We start from the raw sequence: 12,102 nt of genomic DNA on the forward strand, positions 1-12,102 counted from the left end.
CTTTTGTTCACTGCAGTTTTCCCAGATGCTGCCACCACACTGTAGCACTCAAGAATTAATTTGGGGCATATACTCAAAGGATGCACACTTATACCACAAGGACATCTGTTCAACTATGTTCATAGCAGCATTATTTGTAATAGCCAGAACCTTGATGCAACCCAGATACCTCTCACCCAAAGAACTGGTAAAGAAAATGTGGTACATATATACAATGGAGTACTACTCAGTGGTAAAAAAACAAAACAAAAATGACATCTTGAAAATCACAGGCAAATGGAACTAGAAGAAACCATCTTGAGTGAAGTAACCCAGACACAGAAAGACAAACATATATGTACTCACTCATAGTGGATATTAGACATAGAGCAAAGGATAACTAACCTAACAGTTCACAACCTCAGAGAAGCCAGGAAAAAGGAGGACCCTTAGAGAGACATACATGGACAACGAGAAGGGGAAAGGGACAAGATCTGAGTAAATTGAGAGCACAGGTGGAGGGGGAGGGAGGGAGGGAGGAGAGAAATGAGGTGAGAAGGGGAGGGGGAGGAGAACACAAGAGATTAGGAAGGTTGAGTTGGGAGAAGGACAGAGTAGGAGATCAAGGAAAAAGATAGAGGGAGCCATTATGGGCTTAAGGAGAAACCTGACACTAGGGAAATGCCCAGGAATCCACAAGGATGTCCCCAACTAAAAATTTAGGCAATAGTGGAGAGGATAACTTGAATGTCCTTCCCCTATAATGAGATTGATGGCTACCTTAAATGCCATCATAGAGCTTTCATCCGGTAGCTGATGAAAGCAGAAGCAGAGATTCACAGCTAAGCATTGAGCTGAACTCCTGGAATCCAGTTGTAGAGATGGAGGAGTGATGAGCAAAGAAGTCAAGACCATGTTGGGAAAACCCACAGGAACAGCTGACCTGAGCAAGTGGGAGCTCACAGACTCCAGACTGACAGCTGGGGATCCTGCATATGACCAAACCAGGGACCCTGAATGTGGGTGTTAGCTGGGGGACTTGGACAATTTGTGGGGCTACTGGCAGTGGGACCAGTATTTATCCTTAGTGCATGAACTGGCTTTTTGGAACCCACTCCCTATGGAGGAATACTTTGCTCAGCCTAGACATAGCGGGGAGGATCTTGGTCCTGCCCCACATGATGTGACAGACTTTGATGATTCCCCATGGGAGGCCTCACCTTCTCTAATGAGTGGATTGGGGGTAAGGGGGGGGATGGTGAGGGGACTGGGAGTATAGGAGGGAGGAAGAACTGGGATTGGTGTGTAAAATAAGATTGTTTTAACTTAAATAAAAAAAATTAATTTTGTATGAATGAGTAAATTCATCTGGGATACATCCTAGGAACTCATATAGTAAATATAGAATCTGGGCCTAAGCTGTTCTTCTCACTCAAACCAGTCTTAACTGCACATCACCAGTCACAATTCTTTGTTCCCATTCACTGGATTCACATTTTCACTCATTCACCTAAACACTGATAGCGCATCCACTATTTCTCAGTCATTGCTTCAGTAGTTAAAAATTTATCAACATTGAAGGAAGAAAAAGATCATTTGCCTTGTTAGATTCTGGTGAAGGCAAACAGAAAACAAAGGACAAATGCCATGCTTCTTCAGTAATTCATAAAAAAGTAGAAGCTGGGGAGGAAGCAGGATGAATAAAGGTTCCAGGTACAGGGAAGGACTCTGGGTGGGGTAGGGGGTGGCAGATGTATTACTCTACCATGAAATTAGCTCAGCATATAAATACATGTCCTAGTCATTATTTTGCTGTGCAAACTTAAGATTTTTTACATAACTGTTTTCTAAAATACATTCAGTAAAAAAAAGAAACAACTGAAAAATAGAAAAAAACAACTGAATTTACATAAGATGAAGTGAAATATCTGAATATTATATTTATCTTTTTATACCCAGGATCATTAAAATTATCAAAAGTTAACTGGGTTCATTATATATTTTTTTCATTATCAACTCTGTTATTTTGTGAAAATTTAGTTAACATGAAAAACCATTTTTAATGAATATATAGAATATAATCTTGCACCTTACATGAGGGTACCATGTATTGTATTGCTAGCTGAACTCCACATCAGGATGAAGACCCCTCTCCTCAAGCATGCATAACCTTTGTGTGTGGAGAAAAGATTTTCTTCTTGCTCGCTGAAGCTTGCAGGACAAAACTATTACCAGAAGTTACCCCACTGTGCTAAGTACAGCTCCCAGAAACTTTGTCCATGTGTGTTACATGGGTTTTGTTTGGTTCATGGTGTGAGGGATAGAATTCAGGGCCTTGCACATGTCAGCACTCTACCATTACATCATCACGTGAGAACACTTTTCAACTGAGATGAAATGGAGTGAGCAGTGAATGGAGAGATGGTCTCTACCAGGGAAGAACAACATAATAAAAGTTGGATGCTTTCTTTCCATCCCCTTTTCTACTTGATATCTAATTTTATTTTATGACATTCAGAATTGAACCGGGGACATGGTAGGCAAGTGCTCTACCACTGAGTTACATCTCAGCTCTGTTACTAAAGTCTCATTCCAGAGGCCTGCCAGCTCGGTGTAAAAGACAACATACTCTAATTGGGGCACAGTCAACACAGATGCAGATGACAAAGAACAAGAACACGAATAAACCTTGGGATCTCATAACTGGATTTTACAAAAGGATAAATGTGTTCCTATAACTCTTTTTTGTTGTTTCGAAAATAGGGAGACATCTATCTGTTTGGACATATAACACAGCAGAGCCCGGAGGTAAAGCAACAAAGAATTTCATTTTCTACTTTTGTGTTTGAGTGCGAACATTGACTACACTGTTATCTTATACCTAGGGATGTTTTAAGATGAATGATTAAAAGCCTTTGAGTAATCCTTTACAAACTGTTCCATGAACATCAACAAGCTTCACACAGCCAGTCCATCACACAGTATGTATGCACTGACTTTTCCTCTTTCATCCCACAAAAAGAAAGGATATGATGTCAAATTTTTGTATCAATCACCTAGGAATAATCAACCAGGAGGAAAAAAATACATTCACTGTACCAAAAATGCCAAAGAGAAAATCACTTTCCTGACTTTATTATAAAAACAGCCCCCTCATGTGCCTGACCATGCTAGCTAGCCTTGCTTTGAACAGGGTTCCGTTACAGTACAGGGTACTCACCTGTGGTATCCTCTTGAAGGCCAACGTCAAAGGCCAGTTTGTCAGTGGAAGACCGGGAGGTGGAGAGACAGCACAGATACTAAAAATACAAAATGTGAACAGTCCTACTGAGGCTACTGTGATTAATGCAGCAATAGACATGGATGAGCAAGTCCATCTATGGCCTGTTGGCTTAGAATCTGATGGGTATATACCCACACAAGGTAGAGCTGAGTCATATGGTCATTCTATTTTTAGCTTTTTTTCCCCACAGTGGCTGCTTAAGTTCTCGTTATTACAATTGGTACATAAGGGTTCCTGTCTCCTCATATCCTCAATAGCATTTGCTGTCATTGTGACTAGGGTGATGGGTGATGAAAGTAGAAAAGAAGTATGGGGGAGGTATAAATGGAGAAGAGAGGGGAAATAGAGGCAGTAACAGGATGGATGTGACACAGTAGCAGAAAAGAGGCACCATTTGGAGGAAAGAAGACCAGCACAGGCAGAGGAGGGGTGGCAGAGAGGAAAGTGGAGGAGACCAAAACATAATGGACATGTGTGCAAGCATAGCATAATGAAACCTACTACTTCACATGCTAACTAAAATTAAATTATTATAAAATGTGTAAGTCGTATCAAAGTCCAATTTGAACATGCAAGTTGCTATTATGGGTCTATCTCTGAGTAGTGTTTTTTTTTTTTTCTAAAAAATCTTGATTCTGTATGAAGTGAAGACCTTCTGACATCTAAGGCAAAGCGGCACTTGCCCAGCAGGCCTTCAGAGCAACAGGACAAAGAAAGGCAGACCTTTGTGCCTCACAAAAGCCTAAGGAAATGAGCTCTGTCAGTACAAGGAAGCAAGTGACCCGGAGACATGTTTGTATATCTCTCCCTTCTTGTGCTATTCATGGTCCTCTGCTAATGTACAGCATGATCTGACATTGGAAAGCTGTCCCCAAAAGAAACCTGAAAACTTTTATCTTCATAAAAAACAAAACCCACCAGGAATATACTTGGGCATGCAGTTCTTCATCTTGCTAAAATGAGGGCAACATGAATATACATATACACATTTCTCTCAGGGAGCTCTGACTTTCTTACTGCATTGTCTCATTCCCTCCATCTTTGGATTATCTTAAGTGTATCTATTCTTAGATATAAAGTTTAGATCATTTTTCATGCCAACTTCCCTGCCCCCAACTTCAAACACCTTGTTAAGTGACAGAATAATGAGGACACTAAGATGAATGTGGCATGAGCTTAAAATACCGGACCATCTGCATGAAATAAGTACTCTGCCAGCAAGAAGGGGATCCATCAAAGAAAATGCAGAAACAATGGTGGGAATTAAGAAAGACTGAGATGCCCTGAAAACCTGGGTGATTAATGCCAACACTACAGAACTATGTATGTATGTATGTACGTATGTATGTATGTATGAATGAATCTAATCTTATCTTATGAATGAGAAAACTAAATAGGGTACAAGGGTATTAAAGGGCATATCTATTCAAACTCATTACTGTCATTACCAAAATGATACCCTTAACATTCTAGACATCTGACCCTGGACCAACATGGCCACATGAGAAATGAAATCAAGATGTCCACTCACCATACCACTGTAGGAATGGCGGAGCAATATGGCATGTCCATAGAGGAGTGTCCGGTGGCCTCCACCTTGAGCAGTCTATGGAAAGGACAGAAGAAGGGTCAAGAAGAGGAGAATCATGAATGAACAAAGAAATAAGTCAATACATTGTTATTCTATCTTCACAGGAAAGTTCAGTAAGAGAGGATGAAACAAATGTACTGGGAAAGCAAAGTCCCCGAGAACAAGTCCTTAAACACAGATGAAGGTGTAAGGAAACACCTGCCATGGAGCAATCATCCCATCATCTCACCCAGCTCTGAAAGATAAACTGGGTTTTGGTGAGTAATTATTACAACTTTAACCATTTACAGTCTACTCAGCTACTGCCTGTGCTTCAATTACACATAGCCTCCACTGGACAGGGTACCCTGAGTACCTTTGTGTCCAGAAACCCGCTAAGTACCCCACACACAGTAAGAACCAGGTAAGCATTAGTTTGACAAATCAGTCTTTGCAAAACCCAAAATTGATCACATCATCTCTGGGGTTTAAAGCTTCTCATTCTTCCCAATTGCTCATAGATATAAGTCAAATCACTTGCATGATTGGAAAACTCACTAAACACAGGTTCTTAGGCCTCTGATGAGATTATGATTAGAGAGGTTTGAGGCAGATTTCACATGCAGTCACTGTCCCAAGTATCATGGCTGGAGATAGACAAACACAGAGGACCTTCAATTTCAATCCTCTCTGGTGCCAGTCTGCCATTCTAAACATATTTGCTAACTGCCAGGTCGTGGTGGCACACACCTTTAATCCCAGCACTCAGAAGGCAGAGGCAGGTGGATCTCTGTAAGTTCAAGGTCAGCCTGGTCAACAGAGCAAGTTCTAGGATAGCTAGGGCTACTCAGAGAAACCCTTTCTCAAAAAAAAAAAAACAAAATAAACATATCTACTGCCTGACCCCCTCCTCAAAAAAGTGTTATGTTGTTATGTCTTGAAATCCAAAATTCACTCTGTTGTCTTTGCTGACTTGGAAATGATGTTTCCAAACTCCATTGATCAGCCACCTCATCCATGAAGTTCATCCAGGTTTCTCGGTGTCAGCCCCTCCCCTTGACCCTCAGCAGCTGTCAGCTATACCTATATACTGGCCTCATCACTTTGCAGGCAAGATCTGCCTCTCCTTGACCAGACTGAGAACCCCATGACAATGACTGGTTCACCTTTATCTCTGAGAAAAAGGTAAGAAGACAGCAAGCAGTCAAGAAACACTTGTTAAGTGAAAACCTGGATTGGGTGGGGACAGTCCAGGTTATGGAAGTGGGTGTGTATGTGTACAAAAGCATATGTCTACCTATGATATTTGTGAACAAAGGCATATACCTATATGTGGTATATGTGTACAAAGACATACAATGACTTGTGATGTATGTGTACAAGGACATACACCTGCCTGTGTGTATGTAAACAAAGGCATACACCTGCTTGTGGTGTATGTGTACAAAGGCATATACCATATATGACCCCTACATCAGTTAAGGTGTTTAAGAAAGAAGGCGTAGGGTAGTGAAATTCTGCATTTGGGGTGACCATCCTCTCTTAATGGTATTTGTAATTTAAGAGAGCCCAGGGTTTAATGAAAGGTAAAATTTGACTTTTAAAAGTATCTGTGAAAATGGCTATCCCAGTTCTGTGGGGGAGGGAGCCTATTCTCATTTCCATAGACATGACTGACAGACTTAATATTACAGAATAATGTCAAATAAATCCCGTAAGAGATAAGTGGATAAAAATGTCTTAACTTTCAAATGAAACCTATGTGATACTACTGAATGTCATCCAAAGAGAAAAAATCAGGGGAGGGAGAAGGAACCGAAGGGAAGGAAGAGGGAACTGAGATTGACATGTAAAAGAAACTTGTTTCTAATTTAAATTAAAAAAACAGAAAAAAGAAAAAAATCATCATGTGAAGTTCACAAGTCATTGTGAGACAAATTTAGCATCACTGGCCATTTGTGGACCTTTAGATTTCTAGGAGCATGTAAAAGAAAATGTCTACCTGAGGAAATCATATTGTAAACTAAACTGTCAATGTCCACACTTGTGTGTGAACTCAATGTGCATTCTACACTTATATTTCTTTAGAGAAACAGTCACAGGGGCTATGTCATTGTGGGACAGGAACACCTGGATTTCTACAACTGCACTTGAGGTATTACTGTCATAAGCTTAAATTTATAGCCACAAAACCCAGAGAAATATAAAATCTAAATGGTAATTATGAGGCCCAATTACAGTGGTTCACCAATACATGAATATTGCTAGTTCTAGATTCAATTTTCAGTGCTGTTTTTAGGCTCTATATTTTTAAAATATGATTGCAATATGTACTGTTTATTAATCTGTCTTTTATATTATTGATGATTAAAGCCACTAAATTCACTAAATATAAAATATCTAAACATCTTAAGTATGGCTGTAATATGTCATACCACTTTAGAAGTTGTGTGATACTGGGCTGGAAAGATGGTTCAGTGGTCAAGAAGTTGTGTGATACTAAACCAGGGTGTTCAGAGACCCCTTTCTCTGTACACAAACCCTCTGCTAGTTTAATTTAAATTTGTCATTATGTGAGGTTCTTGTAAAAAAAATGAAATCAGAGCTGCAAAATAGCTCAGTGGCAAAGAGATAAGGATTATCACATGCAAATCCTGGGTATGGTTCTGAGGGAGAGGGAGAAAGGGGGTGGTAAATGGGGATGGGAGTAGAAAGAGATAAGGGAAGTGAAGAGTGGAGAGGAGGGATGGGAGGAATAGGGGAAGAAAGGGGAAGGGAGAAGAAAGGAAAAGGGGAGGAAGAAAGGAGTGAAGAAAACAAAGGGAGGAGAATTGGAAAGGAAGGAAATGTGATTCAATAAACTTCTATACCTATGGAGGCTGTCATGTGTCATGTAACTCTAGAAGTCCTATGATACAGAACCATGGTCCCAGAAACAGACATTATACAGCAAGGAGAATCTGTTGTAATATTTCTTTCACAGCATCCAAATATTTAAGTGGAGAAACATTTAAGTAAATGTACGAACACTAGCATCTGGAATAAAAAAAATAGTTGTTTCATGGGAGAAAATCTGAGAGAATGCCTCTGTGCCCAACATTCCCTGTTGTCTAAGAATAACTGAAGGCAAAAATGAGCAGCACCCAGCACACCCAGGCATCAGGGCCTGGTGGGGTCTGGCATTTCCATCCACCTGTGAGTTCCAACCACAAGGAATTCTCAAACAGTCCTGCAATCCTTAAGTCCTAAACCCTTATCAAGATTGATTCTAGAATATCAAGAATGGTTCTAACAAGACACCTGGGTTGGCCCACCCAGTCAAACACTGAACAGATAACAGCCTGATGATAAGTAGCCAGCCTCTCACCTGCACTGGTGTGGAAACCACAAGTGCTCTGAACAAACTACCAGGCTTTAGACAGTACCAACACATGGCCCTTGGCACCAGCAATCACAAACAGGTTCCCACAACAAACACAGATCCACCTGGCTATACATTAGGATTACAAGATAAAAACTGATCATTCTTTTTCTTCTAAGTGGGTCAAACTGCCCTGATCTCATGCATGAGGTCTGCTTCATGAGATACTGACCTCTCCTCAATATCCAATGTGATGAACACTTAACAGAAATCAGAGCCCAATTTTATCACTGAGGTATAAAGACCTCATCTTTCTACCTGCACAGTTTTACAAACCAGCTCCTGCAGAGGCTGGGGTAAGCAGACAATGATTCAATGAATACAGTAAATGCATATTCAGCAAGAAAAACTGAATTTTCCAACCCAAGTTCATTGTTTATTAATATCTGCAAGAAAATGGCATCTATTCATATTTTATGCTAAGCATATCTATGCAACCCAAACACTTGTCATGATAGATGTAACAAAGCTTGCAGCATCCTTTCCTTATCATACACACTAGTGTTTTCTACTGAAAAGAGCTGAGTTACGTGATATTTTGAAAGATGCTTCATATCTTTGATGGGAGGTGACTTCAAAGAAATGAATAAATAATAAATAAATAAATAAATAAATAAATAAATAGGCTCTGTCATCTGATCAGCAGTGTCAAGTTTTTATGATTAGTGAATAGGGTCAACCTGGGAAAGGCAATAATACCCACCCTGGGGTTTGAAATTGGAATGAAAGTCTTAACTAACTCATACAATGGATGGGCAAAAGAATGGTTTCATTTCTTTCATTTTCAATCCATATCCAAAGTTTTCATTCATATTTCTAGAAATTTCTATCTTTTAAAGTGATGTTCTTTCAGGTTACAAATTGTATCATGTTTATGGTTGAATGTGATCTCCCAAGTCCCTGCCCCTGCCACCATGCCTGTAGCTTGCTTGCTACACCTTCCTGCCATGATGGACTCTAACCCTCTGGAACCATGTGCTAAAATAAACTCACTCTTCTATAAGTTGCCTTGGTCATAGTGTTTGATCACAATAACAGAAAAGTAACTAATATGGCACTTCTAATTTCCCAATGTAAGTTTCTATTAGATTCACACAAGTGTCTTCCAAAAGCAAAACAGCCAGCATCTCTACAAAGGGAGCATTCTACTCAAGTAACAATTAAAAAATACTTTAATGGTAGAAATCCCTAAAGATAGCTAATTAAACCTAATTTGGTGCTCTATAACACAAAAATATCAAAATTTATTTAAATTATGAAATCAAAACAGGTGATTTACATTTAAATATTAAACATCAAATATTTGATTTCATTTAAAATGTTTTAAGAAAGGTATTGTGAAAACACAAAGCAAATTTATACAGCCATCTAAAACTTATAAAATATTAAATATAGCCATCCTAAAATTTATAGGATATTACCTATAACCATACATAAGCAATACTACAGCACATGCCTTTAATCCCAGCACTTGGAAAGCAGAGGCAGGTGAATTTCTCAGTTTGCGGCCAGACTGGTCTACAAAGTGAGTTTCCAGGACAGCTTGGCTACATAGAGAAGCCCTAAATCAGGAAGGAAGGAAGGAAGGAAGGAAGGAAGGAAGGAAGGAAGGAAGGAAGGAAGGAAGGAAGGAAGGAAGGAAGGAAGGAAGAAAGAAAGGCAGGCAGGCAGGCTACTTACACTACATATAGCCATACTAAAATATAGGAAGTATTACATATACCCACACTAAACACATGAATTATCACATATACCTACACTGAGACAGAAACTATCACACATACAGCAGAAGATCAAGGTCTTACCTTCATCATGAATTTCTGTGGATACATAAAGAAAAGAGAGAAAATATTAAATACACAACATTTCAATGACTTAAACTATCTTATTTATTAAGACCCTGCTGTTCTAAGTGGAGCTATGTCAATGATAAGCAGAAAATTCACACTGCTATTGCAACAAAACTTATATTCAACTACATGCTAGAAAAAAAATGCTATAGCAAGCACAGTCTTTTTAAAGGAGTCTTTACGTTAGTTCAGCTGTTTTCTGTGAAAACATGCCACGCTACTTAAAAAAAAAAAAAAATGCCTGGCTCAACTTGCAATATCCAAGCACTGAGAAGATATAATCTTCCATTTATTCTCTGAAAATGCTTAAATAATAATAATAAAAGAACTTCATTCCATCTCTTTTGGTGTAAACACAGTGGCACAAGACAACCCAACTAAGTTTAGTAAAGCTGGTAGGTAAGAAGAAACAGATTAGAAGAATCTGAACCATGGAGCTGACCATCCTTCATGCAAGAAATGGGAAGCAGTCCTTAGATGCTGCCTATGGTGAGAGATGCACTTCAAAGACAGGCACATAAACTAGTTCTTCTTTTCTCTAAACACCATGGGACCTCTCTCATTCAGCTCTTATCTCTTCTGTAAAACATATGCATCTTTCCTTGTTTTTACTAGATGCCCTCTAGTTTCCTGTATTTGTTTCCAGGAGGGTACACAGATAAACATTCAAGAAGGAGAAAATGTTTGATTTGCCAACATAGGGTTGAAATAAGTTGTTATAAACAACTCTAAAACATATTAAGAAAAAATATAGACACATCCCCATTGAGTTTAAGGAAATCAATATAGATGTTTGTAAGTAGTACAGATGCTTCCCTGAAACACACATAAACAGAAACATGTGTATGAATAAATGGAAATACCATCATGAGAGATGATTTTCACTTTCAATATTATAATGTCAAGGGGAAAACTGTACGGAATTTTCTCTCTTGCCTAGCACTACTTTACCATTGAGATTAGCACTGCTCCAAGCTGTCATTGCAGAAGCTTACTGAAGGCAGGTAACACAAAGAACCACAACAGCCCTAGTGGTAAGGACAAGTGATGGCAGTAGGTTCAGCTCTGAACGAACAGTTATACATCCCCCTCCAGAGCTCAGGAAACATGGTGACACAGGTGATTGAGATAGTATAATAATGTCTTCTAGACATGGCATGGCCATCATACTCATCAGCACTGCAGCTGTGGAAATCTACACAACACCTGCACAAGACTGGTTCCACCAACAATTCATTACTAAGAGTGTAGGGTCATATGGAGCCACAAGATTCCCTGAGGGAATATTGACCGTTAATGGTTGTTGGGGAGGATGTCATTTTTTTCAGTGGTGTCACCACTGGTAAGTTGCCATTGACCCATTAAGTAACCTCCCACTGACTCCTAGCAGTGAGGGGGGGGCGGGGATGCCTTTGACTCTGTTGCCTAATTTTGGGGCTCATTCCTCCTGCCAGATTGCCTCACCCAAACTTGCTTGGGAGGGGATGCCTGGCCTCAGTGCAGTTTGATATACCATGGCTGGCTGATATCCTGGGGGTGCCTACCTGTATCTGAAGAGAAACAGTAGAGAAGAGGTGGATGGAGGGGAGGAAGGGGAAGCTTTGATTAGGATGTAAAAACAAGAAAATAAATTCAAAAAATAAAAATAAAAAACCTCCCACCATGCTCAGTCAAGGAATTCTAATTAAACTCTGTGGGCCACACACAGTAAAAAGACATGATAGTGGGTGGGGAACTTCTTAGGAAAAGGGTTTTAGTGGGAAAGAAAGGTAGTGAAATGGGGGTGAAGTGGACTTAAATGTATTGTATAAATGTATGAAACTGTCAAACAATAAAAAATTAAAGGAATTTTTGTTCTTCACTTAGAAAATGCAGGAAGTTACAAAAAATAACTGATATTAATGGTCAATGACAATAGGAAATTTACTTTCTATACAAAACAAAAACTATATGCCCCCATATCTGACAATATTGGAAGTCGTAATGGTTAGCCTTCATT

At 39.4% G+C, this 12,102-nt stretch overlaps 1 protein-coding gene across 1 annotated transcript in view; it reads right to left on the reverse strand.

Moving 5' to 3' along the window:
- The window catches only part of Ryr2 (ryanodine receptor 2), a 401,257-nt gene that overhangs the window by 337,125 nt on the left and 52,030 nt on the right, over positions 1-12,102 (reverse strand). The window contains exons 5-7 of the mRNA XM_035441718.1: positions 10,059-10,073; positions 4,794-4,868; positions 3,200-3,278 (exon numbers count right to left, since the gene is read on the reverse strand). Of these exons, the coding sequence (XP_035297609.1) occupies positions 3,200-3,278; positions 4,794-4,868; positions 10,059-10,073 (169 nt within the window). The remainder of the gene's footprint in view (positions 1-3,199; positions 3,279-4,793; positions 4,869-10,058; positions 10,074-12,102) is intronic.

This window comes from Cricetulus griseus, chromosome 3 (genome assembly GCF_003668045.3).
Source record: "Cricetulus griseus strain 17A/GY chromosome 3, alternate assembly CriGri-PICRH-1.0, whole genome shotgun sequence".
NCBI lineage: Eukaryota > Metazoa > Chordata > Mammalia > Rodentia > Cricetidae > Cricetulus > Cricetulus griseus.